Here is a 27119-nt window from a genome sequence, read left to right as displayed (position 1 = left end):
TTGCCAAAAGAACGTCAATGAAGGATATGGAGATGACGAACAGTATTCAAGATCCAAAGTCCAGAAAACAAAAAACAAAAATAGGAGCAGAGCAAACACGGACCTCCGAAACATCGGAGGTGGGATCAGGTGTCCATGGAGGATTGAGCATCCCCTGCCGAACAATCACACCCGCCGTGTGCTCCTTTTCATGATCAGGAAATAACAGGAAAACCCGTCGTCAATTTAGTTTACTTAATAAATAATGGACAAACAATTAGTATGAATAACGCCAGTCAGCATTTCACTCAATGATAAATTGTATCTGCTGACAAGGTTATTGTATAGACCATAGAACTTTTGAAATGATGACTTGAAACGAGATTGCTGATATTTTTGTTTCATCAACTTGGTTGTCAATAATTTACCTCGTTTTAGAAATTGTTCATACGTAGAGCATGTTGCGTTTCGAATTAACAGATATATAAACTCCGTAGACAGGCGATGAAGATATATTACTGCATAAGTAAGGTAATTTGACGGTAGAAAAATGAAAAGTCATCACGTTTGTCATAGAGCTAGGTCGTTAGATTACCATGATTAACGTCTTTTTTCAAGTAATATGTTCAGTTATAAAACAGATGTGTCAGACTCTGTTGTATCTGTTATTTCAAGCTCATCAGGATGTATCGTATCGACATAGGAATGAATATTACAATTGTTAATTGACCATACGCCATCGATATATCTTAATGTCGAGTTAAAGGCCACAGCAAATATTTTGCTCTTTTGATGCATAAGATTTTGCATAAATTCTGCTTCATATGAAAAAAATAGGTCTGCTCTAGATCTCTCATTGTTATGGCACCAAATGTCATGCATAGATCATCTATATAGTGCTCAAAATTCTTTAATGTCATAAAAAGCAGTTTTTATGGGTGAAAGATTATTTAATAAGGCGTTAAACAATACAAAACCAATTAATCTCTATAAAGTTAATTTTACACAATATAAGTACTCACTCTTTGCATTCCCCTTTCATTTGACCTATTTCCAACTCCTTTTGCTTCAGCTCAGCTTTAAACTGCTTTATCTTCGTATCACAATTTTGTTTCCTAATAAAACATAGATTTATATTATGCCATTTCTTTGATTTTCTTTAATTACGAAAAAAGGTATATTTTTTGCTGAAAAGTTTCGGTTTTGTACGGTTCCCCTTTTTGTTTTTATTCTTTTTACTTGTTTTGTAGGTCTTTCAACTAATTTTTCAAGTTGCACATATGGTAAAAAACATTTCAGAGATTGATTTAAAGATACATAAAATTTTCAAAAAAGATAATAATCTATGCATACCTTTAATTAAATCATTAAAAAGTTTAATTATTTGTTTTCGACTATTTCGATGTTGTGTTTTAAGGACAGGTAGCTAAAATGTGAAAAATGATCAATTAAGTGCTGATTTATCAGTTATCGTTTATAGAAATGACATATAGGCTGCTTCAGCATTGGTATTGTTATGTACACGAACGGGTTACCGGTTTCTTACATTGTTTTTTTACACAAAAGTGTTGACCAAAAGAATGTCTTCACTCTACGTGAAATAAAAGGGTCAAATGAATTGGGAACAGACTATATTCAACAATTTTAACTCTCTTTGACGATTGTTATGAAAAAGAAAATATGATGTCATGTTTTTTGTGTGCACACTTTTGCGCTTCCTATATAAACATACATATTTTTACAAGTAAATGCAACAATCAATTATCTTATTTGTGTTACTAAGCACGAAGAAGAACGACCGAGTAAAGGAATTTAATCAGTTAAAATTTAGAAGGGGGTAGAATTCACTTTATATTTTAAATAGAATTTTACTTATATGTAATTAATTATATGTGTCCGCAAGTATATAGTAAATAAGTTTAACAGTAGTGCTAAATTTTAAAACCATTGGATTCTACTGACAGCAAAGAAACACTTAGGAAATGCTAAAAACTGACTTGTGTGTAAACAGTTCGATACCTCGGATCTTCTCTAAACAAGTTTTGGCAACGATTTATCGTTCATAACAGCAAACCCTAGCGGCAGTTGAAAGGTCTAGTTTTCGGAAGAATAATTTTGATACAAATTCTTCCCTTTTCTCACATTTTTGTTTCTGCATTGTCCTATTAAAAATATTGAATTCATCTTTCTGAAGTGTTTTTAAATATTAAAAAAACACAATTGCAATGAGACTAGAAAAAATGTGCCTTTTCAGAGAGGTCCTACTGTGGTCGTTTTTAGGGGGAAAACGTTATTTTGTACATAAATTGATTTATTTAGTACACATTCCTTCAAAGGGAGCTTAAACCATATATTTTAGCCCCAATAAAAGCTAAATTTTGAAAATCAGACTCTTGAAAACTTTTAAATAACCACAAAAAAACATAATTTTATTTATATTGACATTATTTTTCTCCAAACTATTTTGATTTTCTGTAATTTTCGAGAAGAGGGATAAATGCATAAAATTTGTATTGTAAATAAAGAATTTACTGAGCGTACGTTTGCCTCCAGAACAATATTCATACATTACACTGACATTGTTATTCTACAAATTCTATCAAAATATCGAGCTTTGGCAGATCTGCTTTCCTGACTTTTAATAAAAATATCGACGTAAAACATAATTTTTACTTTTAACAGCATTTAAACTTTGAAAGTACGTCATCTTGTTAATGCCTTATCTACAGAACATTTATTTAAGAGTTTAAGAGGCTGGTAATGATCATTTGAGAATATAGTTCTTTGTTAAAAACTGTCACAGCAAAACATTGAACATAAATATTTAATACACTGTACTTCATGTACAACCATAAAAATAAATTGGCAGATTTAATGCAGGGAGTATTTTTCTTACTCTTTCATGCAACTCTTTAATTCGCGCTCTTTCTCGAGCATCTGTTTGTTGATGGCTTCTATCTGTCTCTTCTGCGTTTCGTTTCTGTAACATATGCATTTTTTAAAATTTATAGCGTTTTCATCAAATATGAGATGAAGTTAAATATGTCATATGTTCAGGACAACCTGACCCTAAGCCCTTCCCCATGACAAAAAAAATAAGTTAAGACGTTATGAAATCAAAGAAAACAGAAAAAAAACTAGCAGATTCTTAATGGGAGAAAACAGAGAGTATGTAAATATATACATATTTACTTATCGTGTACTTAAGCAAGTTATGTGTTCAAAAACATTTTCCAGATCATATAAAATAGTTTATTATTAATTTATCTAGCATTTTCAACATGCATTTATAACTTGTCTAGACTAGTGTCTATAAGAAGTCGAAAAAGTTTATAATATTTAGCTATAGGGGGAGATTGGTAAAGATGCCTGGTTACTTTACAAACATAAACGTATTATAATGAAAATTTTAGCTTTCCAAAAACGTTTTCCTTGCTATCATGAAATAATCATAAAATGCAAAATTTTATTAAAGTCCCTCCAATTCAAGTTCTTTTCATTTGTTTTGTCAGAAAATTTGGAGTTAAAGACAACTAAAATGTATTTATTCGATGCTTTTATGCACAAAAAGAGCAGAATAAATTAAATTCAATTTTCAATTCTATATCATATTGGCTTCCTAAAACTCGATCAGCGTTCGCCTTTTTATACTTACTCATTTTCCATTGCTTTACTTTTGTTTTTCAATGATGTCACTTGTTCTCGCATTTTCTCATCTTTCCTTTTATTGGTGATCGCCTCTGATTGTTTTTTCTTATTAACTTCTACAGTGACAGTGGTTTGTTTTGTGAGTCTACAATTTTCAATATGTGTCGATATTTTATTAGTTATATTTGTCTCCCGCAAAAAGCAACAAAGACTTAGCAACAAAACAAGAGGCCCACGGGCCTTTTAGGTCACCTGAGTATCATGTAACAACTTTCCAGCAACTGAATTTGATTTGTGTTTTAAACCAAAAGCCATGAAATTCACAATTTTGAAAAAGACACCATTGTTCATCATTATTATACACTTAGCATGCTTACTTTGGTTCTTTAATACCCAGAGGTAGATCAGATTAACAAAGACAAAATGCATTTCGATTTTATAACCACTACCAACAAGAACCTCTGACTACATTAATTCAAAATTTTGGAAATTTCATCATATAATTTTTTTCATCATAAATGGTTGATAAATACCAAAGAGCAATTTCAAAGCATTAATTTATTTTCAGACAATGCACCCCTCCCCCTCCCCTCGAAACCTGACCCAGGAATATTCCTGAAAATAACCATATTGGAAGGATAATCTTTCTTAATCATAAATATGTACTTAGATCATTGGCATATTACCCAGGAGCAAAAGAAAAGATTTTAAAAGAATTGATGCATTTTCACTATATAATCATTGGAACCCCGCCCTCACACCGGTTTCCCTCATCATAACTATGTACATAGTTCATTGGTTTAAGGTACTCCGATCCTCATGTTTATGAAATTAGCAGTTAAGTAATAAAAAATACTCATAAAAGTATATCTTATTCCACAAAGTTATGTATTTATTTCTTTAAAGTTAAAGACTAAAGTTAATCATATTATATAGGGGAAATTGTTAAATCTCCAATATTTTTGCAGACATAGCGAATTGGAAAAGCAGCTTCACATTTTCTAATTGCAATTTGATAAACAATTATATTCTAGAATAAAAAACGATAGGTATCCAGGCATTCAGAGAAAATATCATGCTTTTTATACTTATTTGCTATCATTATAAGACACCAAAAATCGCTTCTTATTTCATATCATACTAATAAGCATTAGTATCTACGGTTGGATTCAAGAAAATCTTATTTCTTTAAAACCGTATTATTTTTTTTCCTTCCATAGGGTACAAATGTCAACTTTTATAAGACCTCTTCTAAGACTAATAAAAACCTTGAATCTTATAGAGATGATTAAAATGAAAATTGTTGCATGAAATAATTTCATTTTCAAGCTTCATTTTGATGCATTTCAAATTAAATATCAATTTTTGGAGTTATCCTTCCTGGTTGAGGATCGGATATCCTTAATACCCAGGAGCAGAGGAGAAGATTTTTTAAGATTTAATGTATTTTTACTATACAATCAATAGAGCCCCGCTCTAACACCAGAAACCTGACCCTAGAATTACACATTCATAAAATTCACAATTTACCACCAATTGACATTTTTCCTCATCTAAACTATGTATTTGGTTAGTTTATTCAATACCCAGGAACTGAGAAGAAGATTTTCAAAGTATATATGCATTTTCATTATACAATCAATAGAGCCCAAACCTAACACCAGAAACACTGACACAGCTGGGCCATGAAATTCACAATTTTGGTAGAGGCAGTCTTACTCAATATAACTTTGTAATTGGTTAGTTTATTTAATCCCAGTAACAGAGAAGAAGATTTTCAAAGAAATAATGCAATTTTACTATATAATCTATTTAGCCCAGCACAAGCACTGGAACCCCTGACCCTTGGGCCATGGATTCCACAATTTTGGTAAAGGACTAAATGCTGATTACGATCATGCCAACAGTTTGACTGCTTGATGTCAGGAGTATTGAAGAAGATTTTTAAAGATTGCATCAATTTTCAGTGTTTTGGCCCTACCCCTCAGGCCCCAGGGGGATAGGGACCACGAAATTCAGAAATTTTGTTGCCCGTCACCCATTGTGCTAAAATTGGTTGAAATTGGTTGAGGGGTTTCAGAGAAGAAGCAGAAAATGTTGAAATATTAACACACGACGGACGACACACGGCGACGGACGAAAACAGATAGCAAGGGGTCATCTGAAATACAAACATGATCCTGTATGATAATGACATCAATGCTGAATTATTTTATACTGATAAATGCATATACTGATTATACATTTTGTACATGTTAAAAAACAATAGGCTCGTGGGCCTTATAGGTCACCTGAGCATCATGCAACAAATTTCAAATGATTGGATTTGGTTCATGTTTTAAGCTAGATGCTTTGGCATTCACAATTTTGAAAGAGGAACCATTGCTCATCATAGTTATTATTGCTTATCATAACTATACACTTAGCAATTGCTTAGTTTGTTTACTTACTACCCATAGACAGGGAAGGGGAACAAAACATGCATTTCGACAAATCCGTAATATTCAGTAATAATCAGAAGTGCCCCTGAACATAGATCTACACATTGCACAATTTTTGAAAAGGCACGCTTGCTTATCAAAAATGTTTGATTAATACCAAGGAGCAGATTTCAAACAATTCATTTTCAGTATATTAGTAGAGCCCCCTCCCTCTCCCTCCAGTAAATGTTCAACCAAGCTTCTTTCTTTACACCTCACTTAGATATTGACAATAGTGAAGGAAAAATTTCATGAGAACTGTGCAACAATATATTCAAAAAGTGGTGAGACTCAGATGTGGATATTCAAAAATTCCAAAGAACGTTTAGACAATTTGAAATCACAAGATTTTACCAAAATCAACACCTTAAAAACCTTAACGACTTTTCAACTTAATACACAATCATTCCCCACAATAAATTAAAGTCCAGGCTTTTTGATATCATTGACAGCTGCTTTTTCAATAAAAATGGAACTCGTAAATTTACTTACCTGGGCATTGGCCATTTACAAAATTATTATGATAAAAACATTCTAATTGCACACACAAATACTCTGAAGTTGACATCAAAGAGATGCTTGAATTTCTGATTGACAATATCTATGTGGATTTCGGGGACCAGGTCTTCCAACAATCTCTTGGAATTCCTATGGGTACAAATTGCGCTCCGTTATTAACAGATCTATTTTTATATTCATATGAAGAAGAATTTGTGCAAAATCTTATGCGTGAAAGGACGAAAACACTTGCTGTGGTCTTCAACTCGACATTTAGACATACCGACGACGTATTGTCAATTAGCAATAGTAAATTCCATTCCTACGTCGACAAGATATATCCTGGTGAGCTTTAGACAAAAGATACCACATAGTCTGACACATTTGTTTCATACTTTGATATTTTACATGAAAAAGACGTTAATGGTAATATAACAACCAAACTATATGATAAACGTGATGACTTTAACTTTTCTATCGTCAACTTCCCTTACATTTGTAGCAATATACCTACATCACCTGCATACGGAGTATATATATCTCAGTTGATTCGAAACGGAAGAGCATGTTCTACGTATGAACAATTTCTAAAACAAGGTAAATTATTTACAAGCAAGCTAATGAAACAAGAATATCAGCAGTCTCGATTAAAGTCATCATTTCGTAATATCTATGGTCGATACAATGACCTTGTCAGCAAATACAATTTATCATTGAGTCGAATGCTGACTGACGTTTTTCATACCAATTGTTAGTCCCTTATTTATACACTGAATTGACGACAGATTTTTTCCGTTATTTCCTGATCATGACAAGGAACACACTGCGGGTGTGATCGGTCAGCAGGGAATGCTCACTCCATCCCACCTGATCCAAACTTTGATGTTTCGGAGGTCCGTGTTTGCTCTGCTCCTAATTTGTATTGTTTTATGGACTTTTGAGATTGAATATTGTTCGTTATCCACATCCTTCTTGGTATTCTTGACATTCAAAATTCTGAAAGAAGTGCCCTTGCACATCATAACTATTTCGGTAATTCATCTGCTTACTAGTATTATCCAGGGGCAGAGAAAAAGATTATAATATATTTTTACTATATAATCAATAGAGCCCTACCCTAACACCAGAAACCCTGATGATGGGGTCATGGAATTAACAATTTTAGAAGAGGCAGTCTTATTGAACACAATTATGTACTTGGTAAGTTTCTTTAATACCCAACAGCAGATAAGAAGATTTTCAAAGAATTATTGAAATTTGCACAGTATAATCAATAGAGCCCCTCCCTAACACCAGAAATTCTGATGATGGGGCCATGGAATTAACAATTTAAGAAGAGGCAGTCTTATTGAACACAATTATGTACTTGGTAAGTTTCTTTAATACACAGAAGCAGATAAGAAGAATTTCAAAGATTTATTGCATTTTGCACAGTATAATCAATAGAGCCCTACCCTAACACCAGAGACCCTGACGACGGGGCCATGGAATTCACAATTTTGGCAGAGACACTCTTGTTCATCATAACTATGTACTTAGTTAGTTTATTTAATACTCAGAAGCAGAGAAGAAGCGAACGCTCTACCACTACCGTCAAGGGTACCAACGTATGACGACGGACGAAAAGAGATAGCAATAGGTAACCTGAATTTACTCAGGTGACCTAAAAAGTCAAGTAATTGAATTGTCAAGGAACAAGATAGATTATATTGACATACAAACACAGATATACATCCTAAAATATATACTTATTTTTTCAATTAAGGACCGTTTCCCAGGAATTAAGCAAATGATCTTAGGATTTAGGGGGTCTTCATTAGTTAGAACCAATGAAATAAGACTATCATAGAATAGAGACTGAAAAATTTTGACATTGTTTACTATAATATTACTTAGTCCATGACATTCATGCTACAATGATGATATAAAAGAAAATATACATTTCACCTTGGACTTCCATGTGATCACAAAGTCTAAGATTTCGTCTTTTAGTAAAATTAGCTATCTAAAATTGTGCTTTAAGCAAAATTTTGTTACACCTAAATTGATTTGCCATCAATGAAGGGAGACTGCAATATAACAATATATTCAGGTATTGTGTATAGGTTATAGACGAATGAAAAGTTCGAATACTTTCAGCTGCCATATCAAAACATGAAATAATTGTTTTGTAATTTGTATTGAATCAATTTGTGATTTATGATTGCTTGTGAACATTATTTTAACTTTGATTTATCTATAATGCATTGCTGAAATTCTTACATTTCACAAATGACATGCTTACCCTAATTTCATATTTTTCATTTCTGTTTTAAGGTGGCTAATTTCTTGAGCCTTCATGTTGATTTCTTCCTTCTGCTCACTACAACGCTTCTCCAGTTTCTTAATTTCTGCTTCACTTTCCTTTTTCCTGAGAAAAAAAATATAAATATGTTTACTAAATAATTGTACAGTCGAATGGAAATACTGGCTAGAGAAAAAGAAGATACTTCAAAAATACTAGTATGTTAAGCAATTAAGAAGTGTCTCCGGATATGCACATTGATCATTTTTATATTCCATCAAGATTTGAGTAGTAAGGTTATAAGTAACGCAAAAATAATTCATGGAAACAATTTCCCTACCTATTTTGGGCTTTTTGAAAATCTTTCTTCATTGTATCAACCTCAAATCTCATCATTTTCTCCTGCATTGAATGTTTTTCAATTCTAAAATGTTCAAATGGAATACTATTTTATTTTTTAGCACATATTTTAAATGTAACAGTGATATCTGTCTGTTAAAAACATAAATTCATTTACTTATGATAAATACGAGGGTTGATCCAAAAGTAATGTCACAACTTTAATAAAATTGCTATAAATGGACGTAAAGCAAGTAAATTATAAGTGATGGAAGCTTTGTTTATTTCAAATCAGACCTGAAAAAATCAAAGGAATATGATGTATACTTTCCAAAATATCGGATTTTAAACAATGTGCGTTTATGGTAGTCGCCGCACCTAAAAATAACGTAATATTGCGGATACGCACCGTCATACTTTTAAGCTTTACCCCTTCGTTTCATTAAAAAATATTTGTGATTCGCAAACACTTTCACCAATTCCAATTTCTATGAGAGTTATTGGTACCATTATACACTCACTTGAAACAGTAGCAAAGACAACTTAGAAATTCACATATGCATGTCACTCTATACGTGTGTCTTTTTTTACGTCAGACACCATTGAACGTTTCCGTCCGATCTCCTGTTTTTCGGTCTTTTTGTCCTCTGCTGATCCTGCAGTGACCAATCACCCGCAAATCACACGCCCCAAATTGCTGAAACCATCTATTAAGGTGTCTCTTATTTAGATTCTTTATTCTGTAAGTCTGATTAATTAATGCTACTGTCGCTTATGATGATTCCCATATTTTGAAGCAACAAATGCGTTACAACTCTTCGAGCCGTTTTTTCCATTTCGCCAATCCCTTTGTTCATGCAATTCAATAGAGTAAAACAACAATGTTTATGATTACCAAGTGTTTGTCTTTTTCATTCTACACAAAAATACACTCTATGTTTTAAACATTTATAAATTAAATTCAAATAAACATTATTAAATTAAAATTTCAATGTTAATTAGATTTATATTTGTGCATCTTTTGGTATATTATATTTGATAATATGACGCCAAATATAAAAGATATGGACACTGTGACATTACTTTTGGATCAACCCTCGTAAATACATCAAAAATTTTACAAAACTCATGTCACAAAAAAGAATTCATTAAAAAACGTAATTATAATTGGAAAATAAAAGGAAGATATTGAACTGTCACTATTATGTGAATCAAGTGATACCGTATAAGTGGAAATTTTAGCGAGACGCAAATTTAGCGATTTGTCCTTAAAAACTGGTATTTTATTTTTAGCGAAATGTAATTTCAGCGATTTTAAAATGTTCATTAAAGAAGCTATTACAAATAAAACGCAATTAATTTTTAGCGATATTAAATTTTAGCGATCTCAGCACCCTCGCTAATAATGCCAAAATTAAATCCTCGCTAAAATTTCTACTTATACGGTATTTGTAGAGCAGGACATCAAATGAATAACACTCACGCATTTTGTAATTTTTGCTTTTCTGCTTCGTACTTCTTCTGTTCTTTTTCGCAATGCAAGTGAATGGATTGAATTCTACAAACATGAATGAAAACATCAAAGAAAATCGGGGAAATTTTAGAGTCATAACCACACTACATCGTCATGTCAACAAAAAATGCCACAATGATTATACAACCGCTGAGTCAAGACGAGATCACCCGTGGTAATCCGACGATGATAAAACTTTGGATACACGTAGACAGAAAATTAGATTTATTACATATTAATTTATTTTCATCAGAAAGTAAGAGTACAAAATAAGTCAATTTTCAAAAATGCCTTCAAATTTGAGCTTATTTTATTTCAAAAGTAGCTTCAAGTAGATTGAAACGGTTTTACGTGAGTCACACGTGCAACCTGAAACGCAACTCAGGTCATACAATATAAACTATTTTTATACATTCAAATAGATAGTAAAAACCAAAATCAAATAATGACAAATTACTTTACCTTTTAAGTGCTGCATTTTCCTCCGAGAGTTTCAACATTTTCTCTTGAAGTATCTTAGTGCCAGCACAATCTTCCCTGTTGTAGTTAACACCATATATATAAACATTTAACTTCTAAATTGTTGTAAAAAATTCATCCAATATTTTATCTAATCTTATCATCTGCTTTATTTTCGTCCCTTGTAGTCGCCCGCTTGGCGCATCAGTTACCGCGTTTGCGCTAGAATAGCGAGGAATGGGTCCTTACACAACGGGTTCGATTCCCATGCACTACAAGATGAGTAGACCAGTTCTTCGGCTGAGACCAATAAACCGAGGTTCATCGTCATTGTGGGCACTGGCACAAAAAAGATCCCTTATTGCATGCTCAAAAGATGTAAGTGCCGAGTACAGGTCTGAATTTGCCAAATTTGCAGCCCTCCAACGGTAGGGGGAGGGCATTTCTCTCTTTGGAGTGAAAAATTCTCGATGTGCGTTATACAAACAAACAAAATTTCGCCTCTCGCATTGTTTTCTTTAAAGTGTTTTTATAAACAGTGATTATTTGACTCAGACAACAAATTTTCTTCAGCGGCCATTCACTTTATTAAGAATAACTTCAAATGGATTATAATGTATTGAAACAAATAGAATAATACATGTTCATTTTTTTTACATAAGACATAAATACGAAATTAATTCTAAAATAACATTTCTGACAATCCTTACTAAGATTATATTTATCAATGGATAAATCATTATAATTGAGAAGTTTCTCCTCCATAGAGTAAAGTTGAATAAAGCTAGCGAAAGACTCTGTTTCTTCTCCTTCTGGCCTAGATAGCAAAATTTAAGAAGGCCGCCATACTTAAGGGCCAGTTAATGAAATCCCCCACTTTCATCAAAAGAGAAGAATGGAATAAAGCTTTAGTGCACCGATTCTTTCATTAAAATATTGATACAACAGAATTCCATGACAAATTAGATAGATTCAGTTCATTGAAGCTTTAATCATTTGTTTAATACAACTGAATCAATGCAATTAATAATTATACTCACGGTTTATGAAGTTGAGCAGTGTATTGTTTTAATTCATTGAATTCCTGAACCTTTAATTCAAAGTCTTCAGAAAGACTATCTTTCTCTTGTGTCAGATTTCTTATTTTGTCATCTTTGATTTGTAACCTGAAAAGACATGAAGCAGAACATCAAAAGAGCCTACAAATAAATGAACGATTATGTCATTGAAGATGTGCATGTTATCTTCTCAATTTTACTTATATTCAACTTAATTATTTGCAGTTGATATGCTATTTATATTTTAGTAAAATGTTTTAATTCATCTAAATTTTAATCATGCATTTCAGACTCTATAAATGTACTTTATTGAAAACATTTTCATTCATCCATACAAAAATACATAAGTAAAAAGATTCTACAAAATAAAGTACTATTTTTAAAATAATAATGAATTTTCAATAAATTGTACATAATGATGCCTATTATTGCAATCTTCATCATTTGATGATATCTTACGGGTTTTTAACCATCAGCTCAATAAACCATAAGCTTCTGTAAAACTTTGAGATCTTTGATAGTATCAGAGGAAAAAGAATATCTCATACTTACTCTATTTCAAGTCTTTGTTTCTCTTTACTATACTCTGAGACTTCATCATTTTTATTTGACATCTCCAACACAAATTCTTTGTTTCTTCTTTCCAAAGCCTCAATTTGATTATTATACGTTCTTAACCTATATGATTAAAATGTTTCTGATTCAAAATAATTATTTCATATAATAATAGCTCATACTGGGGCATCAGAGTTTCACAAACACAATTTGTTCTGCTAAATACTCTAGCTTTTTTCCCACCACCACCCCCTTCCTGCAACGAAGTTATTTGGAGGGAATACAGTAACAAAATCGTGTGTGTTCGTTTGTGGGTGATTTAATTCTGTGTGAAATGGAAGTGACGTTATTTGCATTGGGATCAGTGTCGAATACTGCATTGATTTATATATATGATTTCTGTGAAGGGATGCTCCGTCTTGCATCGATCTTGTTTTTCTGTTTGCTTGTTTTCTTACGTGTGTTTAAGATGCTCATTTTCTGTTAGGGTGGATTCGACTTTCAGGTTCCATGTTTCTGATAGCTCTTTCTCGGTGCTTTGCCTACAGTAAAATTGACCAAAATTGATTTGAATACTAAAATAAAGAAAAACATTTAACTTATCATGATATGATCATTAAGCAATCAAACATAAGTTTTTAGCAAAAAAAACAAAAAAACAAAAAAAAAAAACAAATATATAAATAATTTAGAATTTGTTGACTCCCATTTATTTCCCTATTTATCTTAACTTACTGATCTTCATTGTGAATATTTACACAAGGTATATATATATATATCCAATAAAACTATATATATATATATATATATAGTTATATATATATTTTTAATATAACCTTGATGTCAGTAATTTTATACTAAGTTTACCTGGAGCTCGATCTAAAATAAAGTGATATCTCGTATATAAAGACCAGATAAAGATCCCATTGTTGTCCGAAGAGAAAGGGATAACAAGACTGTCTTTCAATAAGAAATCATCCAGAAAACAATACTAGAATATATCAGAGAGTGATCTCTCATCACAGCCGTGACAAAATGCCTCCAAATTGAAATCAAACGAGCTCTTTTGTTTTTCTCTGAATCCGACTTCTCAAATTTCGGCAAAATCCACCAAGCGATTAATACTTCAGACTCAAAAGATATTTTGATAGTTGTTCAACTTGGTGTCTTAATTGCGCTGAATAGTTGAAATATTTCACTCTTTGAAAAAAAAGCTTTGGAAAATAAAATGACTGAAAATTGTGGAAACTTCACGACTTTTTTAATTATTACTGCATGTCTGTTTATGTGATGTTGGCTTCAACGAATTTAGACGTAGAACACTTCGATTTTAAGCACTTGAAAGATTATTTCGAAATGTTAAATTTGTGAATATTGAAATTTTTAAGTTATTTATATGAAATGCATTGTCTTTGAGTAATATTTCTACCTTATTAAACAGTTCGGCGTACTAGTACTGTAAGTTATTTTAATGCACTTGGTCCGAATGTATAGAGTCATTGTAGATATTTATAGATTAACAGATAAATTAATTGGAATGAAATAGCTGTTAGCACCATGGATTTAAGGACAGATAAGTATGTTTATAAGATAAAATGACTCCCCAATAAATTGAATTATTAAGCGTGTAGACTACAGGGGCCTTGATTAGGGAGAGATTGCCGAGCTCAATCAGACAATATCACGCCCATCACGGCTTGATATTGTACGATATAAAACAGAACTTGTTTGTCGTTCGTATCTATGCTTCCAATGGAGATCTATCTATTTAATCCAGTGGCGTATTTCATCGTGTCAAGTATATATTGTCTTGGATAAAAAGATGCATCCCTTGATATGTTTGTTTATCTTGGACGTGTTGAAATTTGGTACAATTCTAATACAAAATGATAAATATCTGCACTTGGAATCAAATCCTTAAATTGGTGTTTAATCTCAAGGCGTATTGAATTTGTTTTGATCAAATAAAACTTTGGCAAATATGCATTTCTCTACTTTAAGAAAATCAAGTTTGGTTCAGTCAGAACAATTAATAAAAGTAAGAAAGTACTGATAAAGCGTTCAGCAATTAAACAAGAATATGCATTGATCCAAGTATATTATTTACAAAAAAGTCGAGAAAACAATTGCCGAGTAGCGAGGATATATAAATCTTTTGATGTAAGGGTCGATGAAAACAAGCAATACTCAATCTCTTAAATCAAGTATTAAAAAACAAACTACGTTTATGTGAAACACTGATGCCCCTTAATGACAGCTTGTAGCAAGGATTGGAGTTTTCTCAAATGCAATTCAAACTCCAAGGTAATGTTCAAAATTTTTTGTATCCAAAGGAAGGTCTTGTGGCAAGGAATAAGTGGTATACCTGTGAAATATGAGTGTTAAAAGTTACGACCAAAGTTAAGTTTTTTAAAGTGGGGAATGCCAAAGAGGAGAGATTTGGGGCAGACTTAAAACGAATAGACAAGAATTGGAAAGAGATAGAAAGCACTGCTCAGAATAGAGGGGACTGCATGGAGGAATCGTTTCAGCGGCCTATTCCACAAATGGGATAGCAGGCATAAGTAAGTAAGTAAAGTTTTTGCGGACAGATAAAAAGACAGACGGACGCACGGGACAAAAAACTATAAACCCCCAATCATTGATTATGGGAGCATAAAACGAATTATAACAGGACAAAAACACGGACCCATGAAACACTCGTGGTGGGATCAGTTGCACAGGGGGCAGTAAGCATCTCTAACTTATGAGCGTTTTGTGTACATGTATTGTTTAGGAAGAATTACTCGGTAGTCAGTGTAAAATCAATTACCTTACAAATATTTGAAACATGTCAGGCGACCCAGCGACATGATGTATAAATTTACAAATGCAATGAAATATATATGCCATTTTAAGGCTTAAACAGGAATGTTGAAATCCTTGTAGCATCAATTTGCCAGTAGTTTTCCTCGGTAAAAAATTGATTGTATACATTTTGCAAACTCTTTGGTCTTTAATGATTTGGAAGAACCACTTGCTTTGACCTTAAATTCGAGATATGTATTATCAATAAAGACTTTCATTCATATGTCGACTTGATACACCCTTGTGAGGTTGAAATACTAGTAGTTGATACAACTGAGTATGACATGTCTGTTCCATAATTTGATATTTTACTGGAAAAGACGTAAATGGTAACGTAATATCAAATGCTTATGATAAAACTGATTACTTTAACTTTTGTATTATGTCAACTTCTTTTAATATCTTTATTACCTGCAGATGAGGTTTGTCTCCGGGTTGATTAGAGATGCAAGGGAATGCTCACTAAAACTTCTAAAACGAGACAATATCAGCAGTTTAATTAAAGTCATCCTTTAGCAAGCTCTATATAGTCTCTTTGATTAAGTTTACTTAAACGTACTAATAGCATTTTGCAAGTTAATAATCTCGGTCATTAAGTCGAACTCTAGTTGCTTACTGATTTTTGGGCCTGTATTTGCACACGGAATTATCTACGAATTTTTTCCGTACACCCGATCATGTAAAGGAGCACACGGCGGTTTTCCGGTCGAGAGGGGATGCTTACTCATGCATGGTACCTGATTCCACCTCTGGTGTTTTTTTAGCTCCTTGTTTACTTTGCCTCTTATTTGTATTGTTTTAAGGGGATATTAGGACATGATAACTGCTTGTTATCTTCATACCGTATAGATGGAAATTTTAGCGAGACGCAAATATAGCCATTTGTCCTTAAAAACTGGTATTTTATTTTTAGCGAGATATAATTTTAGCGATTTTAAAATGCTCACTGAAGAAGCTATTACAAATTAAATGCGAATAAATTTTAGCGATATTCAGTTTTAGCAATCTCAGCACCCTCGCTAATAATGTTAAAATTAAATCCTCGATAAAAATTCTACTTATACGGTATTTCGTACATGAAAAAGATTAAGATGACGAACAATGATTTATTTATCTTGAACATTGTTTCCTGAAAACAGATCGTGAGCAGGACAAAACATAGACCTCTGGTAGTACATGGTGTAAGATGATGTGCCTAGAAGGCATCCCAAGTCAACCGCTCACACCTGTCGTGAATCCGCTGTAAATAGGTAAATTAGGGCGAATAGCCCAAAACATTGAAATAAAATTAACGCCAACATTGGTATAAATCGTTTCAGTCAAAATTCAAACCAACAAAAAAAAGGCCATCTGAACAAGTCAGAAGTGGAATTTGTTAACTAGAATAAGGAAGCATCCTATCCTACATGTTAAATACGACCGAACAATAAGTTTTAATGGCAAACAAGGTCATTTTATGTTGAAATGTAATTTGCAAAATGCAGACTTTAATAATCGAGATTATTGAAATCCCTGTAACATCAATTTTTTAAAGTAGCTTGTCTCGGTTAAAATTAGATCGTACTCTGAACATTCTCTTTTGCACCGAATCACTGGAGACATAATAAACACAATATGTATAGGTGTTATTGCAAATAATGCATCTTATTTCAAGGTTGCAGACATAAACACTTCTTTTATTTGGAAATGTTCAGATGAATATTCATGGGGACTTTAGCCCATGAGTGTTGGAGAATAAAAACGAAACGAAATCTATTGCAGATTTTCGTCGTTGGCAGTAATTGCAAAATTTGTGTTCACTTGGACTACTGTTTGTGTGCAAAATCTGGGCTAATTTGATACATGAAAGATAGGAAACTTCATGTTTTAATATTTGACAACTAGGGGACAAACTTTTTTTTGTAAAGCAATGATCGAGCCCTCTACCAAAGTGGTGAAATTTGTATTCAATGGTTCCAGGATTTGGTTCTTCGGGAAGGGAAAATTTTACACAGTACGAGGGGTGATCAAAAAGTTCGCAAACTATCTCTATATCTACAAAACCACAATTCAGATTAGAATGAAATTCGGTACACGCATAGCCATACACAAGGTCTATAAATAGCATATGCTGAATAAAGTTTCTCTCCTTGTTTGTGACGTCACAATGTGAAAATGACGTCACTATTTAGGTCACTTGTGACGAAAAATGGTTGTCTCAGTCGAACTCGTTCAACAAACGACTGTACAATTTATTGTAATATCTTAGAAATCCCTCTACAGTATCATATAATAATTTGTACACAGTTTATAGAGATAAATGAGTTCCTATAAATTCAATTAATGATTGGATTAATCGTTTTAGTGAAGGAAGGCTGATGGTTAAAAATGATACTTGTCATCTTGCCCAGTGAAAGCAAGTTTGAAAAGATATGTATTTTTAATTAAGCAATTTGCTATCAAAGACCTCCAATTAGCACTTTGAGAAATAGTTGAATATTTGAACAATGATATAAGTATTAAATACCTAAGATATCGTTTACTTTAGATTTTAAACATATTAGATATGATAAAAAGGATGCACCCATTCTCTATCCACCTTGAATAAAGGTCTCACCTGAGACAGAAGATTTGTGTTTTAATGGTCGCCATGCTTATTTTTGGAAAGGATGTTATTATCCACCCATTAATTCTGTTGCCGAGATATGACCATTTCTGACAAATTAACTGTTCTTGTCATAAAAATTAACTCACATGGAAAGAAATATAAAACTCGGAGAAATCTTTTAACTTTTGTGACAGAACGCTACGGAGGGGGTCACGTGACCGCCAATATCACGTGATTGGCGCATGCGCAGAACGGTGGTTGATGTGCATTAAAATCGGGGAGGATTAATTTAAAATATAATCAACATTAAAACCAAATATTGTTTCTTGTATGGAAGTTTCCGTTGAAAATTGAGACCAAAAGTTGTTGAATTTATACCCGGGGTCATTTTACAACAGATTGATAATTTTTTCCTAATCCCTGATGATCAAGTTGAAAATTGACCCCACCTCAGAGTTTGAACATTTTTTTTAAATTGGAAATTGTTTAATGGGATTTATCAGTATCTCTGTATTTATATTCCGATTTAAATTTATCCCTCTTCAAGAATAATAGAAATAAACCTATCATCCCGTGTTTATAGGTACATTTTGATCAGTGCACGATTTCAGCATGACAACTTTATTTTTTGACAATGCTTTCTAAAATCCATAGCATCCATAAATAAAAATAAAACTATGAATAGGGCATAAAACAAAAATCTTTGAAATCTGGTGTCTAGAAGAAAGTGAGCCCTATATATATTGATCAGGTGGACGAAACATCCCATCTAGTCAAATTCAGTATAAATATTAACAAAAAAAATAGCCTAAAATTAGAATGAAACACATCGGCCAAAATGAATCCAATGATAGGTTATATTTGTGAAAAAGATCAATATAGCGACCATAGCATGTAAGTAATGCTGACTTTAAGCAAGGTTGGTGAAATCCCTGTAACAAACATAAGTATCAGTCACATTATCCAGCGATGGGGTATACGATGAGAAACTGATGCGTTTATTGATGAAAATGGCATGGTTGCCGGCCGGGCACCACTAGTGATCGGAAGGTGACTGAGGCCATTTTGAGAATCGGTGGGGTCATCGGTGGGAAATAATTCGTAGTTAAAATTCAGCGATGTCTCCAACGATGCCTCACATCGCTCCTCATCGGCAACCCATCATTAACACATCTTTCACGGATCGGCCGATGTATAGCTGAGCATCGTCCAATACCCGTTTAATCTGAAGTCATCGGGGGGTTGAGTGGTGTCCAACAGATAACGGACGATCATCGGTCGATGTTCGACCAAACATTGACCCGTAGTCGACCCACGTACGAACGATGTTCACCAATGTATGAGCGATGTAATATACATCGGCCGATTATCCTGGAACATCGTTTTATGATTAGCGATGCTTCGCTGGGCCTTTGAAAGTCCGGCCGGCAACCATGACATTTTTATCATAAAAGGCATTGGTTGCCCATCGTATATCCATCGCTGGATAATGTGACTGATTCTGTAAGGACTATTAGGCCGATGTGGACCGATGTTAAGGCATCGTTAACATCACGGATTACAAACGATTACCACCGGTCTACGGCTTCCGACCGGGAAATGTGACCTAGGCATTATCTGTCAGTAGCCTGCTTCGGCTTAAAAATTGACCGATTTCGGAGCACAACCTTGAAAATGAGATTATTATTATTCTAGAACAAATCATTCTTATTCGATACAATGTTACTCGTATTCGATTAGTTGTTATTCCTATTAGATAATTTTTAATTTGTATTCGACATTTCGCTATTCCCATTAGAGGAAATGTGACAATATGATTCACGCGTTTTCTATTCGATGTCATTCATATTTGAAAACATGTGATTCCTATTCGCTAATTTTGCTATTCCTGTTCGATAATTTTATCTTTCTTATTTGATAATTATTTGGTTTATATGCAATAAAGTTGTTCGAAAACCTTCTAGCATACATTTCTTTTCGAAAAAATACGATTACTTTTCGATAAACTTCTTGTCAATAATTATTGCATAATTTTATCTCTCCTATGCAAAGTTTTTCTTATTCTTTTTCAATAATTGAATTCTGGGAAATATGACAAAACTAGAACTGGTTGTAAACTCAATTAAATAGGAATGACATGTTTAACATCATTATCAAATTTAAACCATTTTATTTTCGAATAGAAATGACAAAATTTTCGAATAGGAATTACAAATTTTCGAATAGAATAACAACTTCAAGGTGATGAATTCTCGAACAGAAATAACTTTTTTTCACACAAGACTAACAATTAATCGAATAGGAATCATATTATATCGAACAGGAATGACATGATTTAGAAAAAGAAACCAAAATTTTTGATAACATAAAAGTATAATAATGCAACGTTTTACTCGGTGTAATAGCGGAATACTAGTATTACTTTACAAATAGGAAAGCTCACTGTGGAAAAGATGAAGAAGAAATCATTTCTTTTCTTATACAATATAGTTTTAAATTGCCTTCATCAACCATAGTCAGTAAAAGTTCCAAAAATGAAACAGTTGTGGCGATTCAGTGGTGACTTTAACTTAAAGTTTACTCGGATATACAATGTATATCGAGTCGATATATGAACTTAAGTAACTATTGTTACTTGATCATACGTCATCAGTGTATCTAAATGTTGATTTGAACCCCACAACAAGTGTTTTCTTCTTGTCATGTAAAGTTTTTAAAAATACATTCTGATTCTGCTCCCCGTTCCCGACGCCTACGTACGAGTACGTTATGGTATTTACTACCAAAAAGTGATATCACCTATTTGAATACTCAGTAGGTGATATCACTTATTCGAATAGGTGATAACACTTATTCAAATAAGTGATATCTTTTATTCGAGGGGAATATATAGGTGATATCATCTAGTCGAATAGAATAGGTGATATTACCTATTCAAATAGGTGATATCACTTTTTGGCAGTAAATGCAAAAACGTCGACTTATACCAATGAATTAAATCACAGTTGTGAAAACCTAGACATAAATATTTGTTATTATGCTGTTGAATTTTGAACCGGTTTCATGATCAAAATTCAACGACCCAGCTCAGTTTTCAACGGACTAGGGTCTTAATTCAACACCTTTGGTCTCAGTATTCAACGTTGAAAAATGTCTTCCGGGTCAATTTTCAATCCGGGTCAAAATTCAACGTTACACCGGCAACCACGTCATTTTTATCACAAAACGCATCGGTTTCTCATCGTATACTCCATCGCTGGATAATGTGACTGATTCTTTAAGGACTACTAGGCCAATGTGGACCGATGTTGGGGCATCGCTCACACCACAGATTACCATCAATTACATATACCACCGGTTTACGGTCACCGGCAGGGAAATGTGACCTAGGCATTAGTCAAATTTTCCGGCCAGTGGATAACTACAACCTATTTTCTACCGATGACCCCCACCGATTTGCCAAATGGTCTCAGTCACCGTCCGATTACTATAGGTGTCCGGCCGGCAATCACGCCATTTTAATCAAAAAAGCATCGGTTTTTCATTGTATACCCCATCACTGGATAATGTGACTGATACCTAACTTCATGTACACTGAAGTCAATCCAAATTACATATCACATGGCACAAAGTTTTTTTTCATAAAGTAATTTTTGAACACAACCATATCTTATGGAAAGAGACGGGAGTAACAGAAACTGCTCTAATTTGTAATCTGACATATTTTGGTATTTTGAAAGTCGGGCAATTTACATGTATATTTTTAGGTGGTTCACTACATAAAAAATCGTGTATCCATAAAATATCTCGTTTAAAAGTGAAAGATTTAATCATTGATAAGATTAAAAAAAATTATATATCATTTATTTGAGTTCTTGTATGCTTTCAGTGGGAAAATAATGTTTTGATTGATAAAAACTTAGAGATTGAACATTGCTGTACTATGTATATTAGTTGAATAAAAAGTACGGCAACTGATCGAGCGTTCCAAGAAAAAAAAATAGGTACACCTTTATATTTCAATCTGAAAAAAAAAATCTTTAAAAAATAAATTTAAATGACAAACATCCTCCAGTGGGACTTAATTAACCATCGAGCAAACAACTGCAAATTATGATTATAACAAATTAGGTGCCATGCAAATTCAGTTGTAACCATTTTTTGTCTTTTGAACCAACTGAATACTTTTTTCTGCAAATTGCAAATGTTCACCTTTCGCCGATTCGGTCAAGTTCGTATTAACAAAGAAACATTTTATTGAAAAAAAAAAACAAAAAAAGTGTTAAATCATTCATATACATCTGGTTATTTAAACCTCTTTATTTTGTGTCAACAAAATCGGAATACAGACATATTAACGGTTCATTCTCATACAGCTTTTTTCTTACGAAAGTAGAAAGGCCTTTATCCTAGCAAATCCTAACACCAAATTGGCATGCAATTTTGAAAATTGGAACATTACCTTTCATACAGCAATAATTTCTTGTGTATGTCTTCTTCATCACTTTCACCAGCGGAACTAAATAAAATATATCGAAAACGCGAATTTTTTTATTTTCGTTTCCTCTTTTGTTTTCTTGAAGTGTAAATGTACATTGTATATTTGCAAATATAAATATATTTATTGCAGAAAATACGTTTTAATTTTATTAATAAATATGAATTATGTATAATCTGATGAATCTAGCTTCCATCCCTTACTAAATAAATGTATTTTTATAAAATCGTTTGATCTTTACTTTGCAATTGGAGATTAACCAGTTTTGGACCGTAAGTGTTATAGATATATTTTTACATGCATATTTCTTGTCACAAGACATTCCCTTGGGTAGCAACAATTTTGATTTCTTAAACTTGAACTAAAAAATTACTTTGGAAAAAAAACTTTCGAGCAGTTCGTGCCATTACTTTCATGTTTCATATGTGTTATTTAATTTAACCTTGGGAGTCAATAAAATTTGACCCATTTACCTTGGAAAGTTATTGACATGTGCAAAACTTTATACATGGATATAACTTTTGAAACATCAGTGCTAGGGTTTTTTTAACGGTGATAGGAAAATTCTTGGGTATTATCATCTTTTAAATATCTCTTGATCTTGGAGTGTAACTTAGTATAAGTTGCTGCCGTTTTCAAATAGAAAGCTTTAAATAACGTATATATCCCTTTGCCCATTTTCAAATAGAAAGCTTTAAATAACGTATATATCCCTTTGCCGCTTTTGAAGTGTTATCCTAATTTTTGTGGCGTATTAATTAATATGCTCTTTTTTTCAAGATACGTTTGGTAGTATATCTTTGGAAGTACATAAAACACGATACCTATCCTCCCCAAGGTACTGGGCGTGGTCTTCATATTCATCAGTACTTTCGGTATCATACTGGTTATGTGGAGAACTGCAGCAATAAAACAATAACATATAACTGTTTAACAATAAAATCTAAGTTAAAGTCGTATATTTACATTGCAGTAGCATGTAAATTTTAATTTAATGTTTATGAACTTACGATGGAGGCAATTTGGTAAATCTTCGCTCTTCACACAACCTTAAAATAAATATTGTTAACAAATATTAACCGCACAATTTATTAAAATATATGAAATATTAATATATTTATCAATACTTTATACATAATTTTCTTCTTCCTTAATTGTTTAGAAATCATTACCTTGGACTTCTCAAAGACGATGGATGTTTAGATGATCTTTTGACGTTTACAGGCACTTCAGTATAATGTCTGTAACATATATAATTTCAAATTAAAGATTGTACTTGAAATACGAGTGCATAACGTGTATTTGGTGGTATGTTTTAGAAACAAAAGAACAGTGTATACTTACCCAATATCATGTTTATTTAACCACTCTTTTGTTGGTTTTTCGTAGTTACGTGACGTTTTCGGAGGACTAACACTTCTCTTCTTAATTTTTCTAGAAACACAATTTGCTTTAAAATATTTCTGCATTAGGATAGAGAGAAAGAGAATCTAATGACATCGTTATCTGGACTTTTCTGCAACCATCTCAATTGCTAAATGTTACTATAAATATTGAGGAAAATATAAATATCATCAAGAAATGATCATGATTACGTCTTTGACATTTTTATAACTTGTGCGGAATCTGTTTCCATACCTTTTAGGGAGACTAGTACTTCCTCGTCCTGTCATCTTCTCATTTACTGAAAAAAAAAAAATGAAAGTTTTCCCTGTTATATTCTTCCCCTGGTCTCGATAGCTATTGTTCTTATGAGATACCAAACCAACACATATAAATTCGCTGTATTGCCAAAATATAAACCTTTCTAATTTATATATACATGTATGTGTTTGTTCTTAAATTTGTGCCTCGATTTCTTTAAGAAAAGACATCGCGAGGTTGTTAGTATTTTTATATCAAGTACGTATATAAAGATAACGGATTTCTTAAATCCCATTAATTAACAGAAGAGACATAACGCCTTTCAGGTATGTACCGTCTATATTATTATGCTTTAATCAAATTATGAGCTATTATGACCTTAGATGTAGAAACTAAAATGCGGCAGGAGGTTTTTTCAGCTCAACAAAATGGATTAAAAAAAAACGGTTAAGATCTACATGAAGGATTTGAATGCTAATATATCATATCATATTTTGGCTCATGAACGCGCATAATTCAGGATATATATTTAATTCATACACTTTAAGATGTAACGAGTAATAAATTCCTTAAGCTTGTATTTCAAAGGTTTTTGAGCATTGCGATTTCTCTCAATACTAACAAACTCCTTAGTAAATTGATTATTAGCCTTAAAAATATTTGCTATAAATAGAAAAGGGTTATCTACCAATCAAACTGCAAGATTTAAATCGAAGCGCAAAATTTTTGCATGTTCATACACGAAAATATACTATATGTAAAAAAAAAATTAAATAAAGAAAACATTAGCTCGAAAGTGTTGTTAAAGACATTATCCCTTGTGGTTCAAAAGAATTTATATGTTTAACTTTTTAAAACGTTCTCCAGAGTGTTTATACAAGACATTCTTTAATGTGTTTCTAACTATAATATAATTTTAAAAGTTAAACTGAACAAAAAGAGTAAAAGTACATGTGAAGTAACATATTTTACTCACGTTTTCATCACCAGAATGACTGGGTTTTTTCTTTATGCGAATATTTTTAATTCCATAATGTACCTAAATTTATTTGTACTATGTTTTATTCAAAACGTTTATCAAATCGAAAGTAGAAATATCGTATTACAGATTTGAAATAAATGCGACCCATTAGCTGCAAAACTGGGTAAAATTAATATTTTGCATACAAAAAGAGACACTTACGATGAATGTCGTCGATAATAGTTTGTCATTTCTAATTTTCAAAAATGATTGACAATTACTGAACTACATTTCCTTGCCCATATGCCAGCCTGCTCGACATGAAATTGCATCCTTAGAATACGAGTTATTCCGCTTATCGTATATAAACATAGCAACTGTCTGTAAACACTGGGGAAAGGAAGACTTTAAATTAAGTTCTGTCTAAATATATAACTGGTTATTGTACGAATTCATGGGAGGTTTTTTGAAGAAAAAAAAATCATTCACTTGAATCTTAAAAATTAAAGATTTTTAGTAAATAACTAGTGACAAATCAAAATATGGAAGTAAATGTATTGTTATATCGTATTTCGCCGCTAATTGACTTGCCCAGGATGCGAAACGTAATAAACAGGGGAAGACAAAACTGTATCTGTTGTGTGACTGTCTTAAAATTTTTCCAATGTATTTAACTGGAAATTTCCATATTCAAACGATATGCGAGTACAGCGTTTTTACTGGCGTATTTGGAGGGTTGATGGGGAGGGACGCTTTCCCTGACTGATGTGTCCAAAATGTACATAATATTTAATAAATCAGTTTGGTGTGGATGTGGGCTCCCTACTCTGACCGCAAACAAGTCAGGTCCATACAACTCTTATAAACTCAATTTTATTTTCGCCTTTTATCCTTGAAATTTCATTCAGATATTCAATGTACATGTATGAAACTCTTTATATGATATTAGAATAATCAGTCTTATGACATTAATACGTTTAGATCAACTCTCGTAGTTTGATTAGACGAATTCCTACATATTTACATTTCCAATGTCTTTTTTTTTGAGATAAAATTACTATTAAGTAATGTACTTTATTTCTACATAAATGTACTGGATCATCAATAGGCGCGATTAAAAAAAATCATGTGTGGGGCGGGACAGAAGCAGGGCTTGTACCACGTGGATTGGCGAAAATATAAGAAAAAACTGTCAGATTAAAAGATTTTATCGATTTCATGATATCTTCGGCGTTTATGCAATTTATCACGCAAGCCAATCGATTGATCATATCATGAAATCGAAAAATTAGACGGTTAATTATTCCTTAATTAAAAGTCACTATTATAGAGGTATGCAGAGAAATAAATAAATAAAACCAACAAACAGGGAAATATGATAAAAGACAATTCATTATTGACTTGTGTATTTTTACGATATATTGGAGAAGTAAAGTTGAAAAAAACTGTTGCGCATCTTAAAACTGGAAATTTCCATAACTGAGCTACGCGGGCGGTGAAGGATTTAACTGGCAATTTTGCGAGTTGAACAAGAGTTTGATAGGCAAAAAACTCGAGCATGCATCTTAGTTATTACTTTAATGTCATCAAAATGTACTGTTACATGTAGCTTGACATGAATCTTCAAAGAAAAGCAGAAACAGTATGTACCATAATGCGTCAATTCTTAGATGACTGTCACAGTATAAAATTTAAAGTGTAAATTTATCATATGAAGTAAGATAAGACCATAATTTAAATGTAAAAAGTTACTTTCGTTCTCAAGTAAG

The 27119-nt window shown here is 32.4% G+C and overlaps 1 protein-coding gene across 1 annotated transcript in view; it reads right to left on the bottom strand.

Annotated features, from left to right (window-relative positions):
* LOC134282399 (early endosome antigen 1-like) overlaps positions 1–25461 on the bottom strand; it is a 54230-nt gene extending 28769 nt beyond the window's left edge. Inside the window, exons 1-17 of the mRNA XM_062764794.1 lie at positions 25366–25461; positions 24384–24429; positions 24090–24179; positions 23918–23986; positions 23756–23794; positions 23570–23644; positions 22710–22766; positions 13272–13355; positions 12811–12936; positions 12241–12366; positions 11204–11278; positions 10712–10786; positions 9230–9313; positions 8890–9015; positions 3635–3772; positions 2876–2959; positions 1002–1094 (exon numbers count right to left, since the gene is read on the bottom strand). Coding sequence (XP_062620778.1) covers positions 1002–1094; positions 2876–2959; positions 3635–3772; positions 8890–9015; positions 9230–9313; positions 10712–10786; positions 11204–11278; positions 12241–12366; positions 12811–12936; positions 13272–13355; positions 22710–22766; positions 23570–23644; positions 23756–23794; positions 23918–23986; positions 24090–24179; positions 24384–24418 — 1376 coding nt within the window. The 5' untranslated portion in view covers positions 24419–24429; positions 25366–25461. The remainder of the gene's footprint in view (positions 1–1001; positions 1095–2875; positions 2960–3634; positions 3773–8889; positions 9016–9229; positions 9314–10711; positions 10787–11203; positions 11279–12240; positions 12367–12810; positions 12937–13271; positions 13356–22709; positions 22767–23569; positions 23645–23755; positions 23795–23917; positions 23987–24089; positions 24180–24383; positions 24430–25365) is intronic.
* Positions 25462–27119: the final 1658 nt, after the last annotated feature.

This window comes from Saccostrea cucullata, unplaced genomic scaffold, assembly GCF_032062105.1.
Source record: "Saccostrea cucullata isolate Sc308-1 unplaced genomic scaffold, CSIRO_AGI_Scuc_v1 ctg312, whole genome shotgun sequence".
NCBI classification, from domain to species: domain Eukaryota; kingdom Metazoa; phylum Mollusca; class Bivalvia; order Ostreida; family Ostreidae; genus Saccostrea; species Saccostrea cuccullata.
The sequence above is the reverse complement of the archived record's forward strand: the minus strand, read 5'-3'. Positions and strand labels throughout refer to the sequence as shown.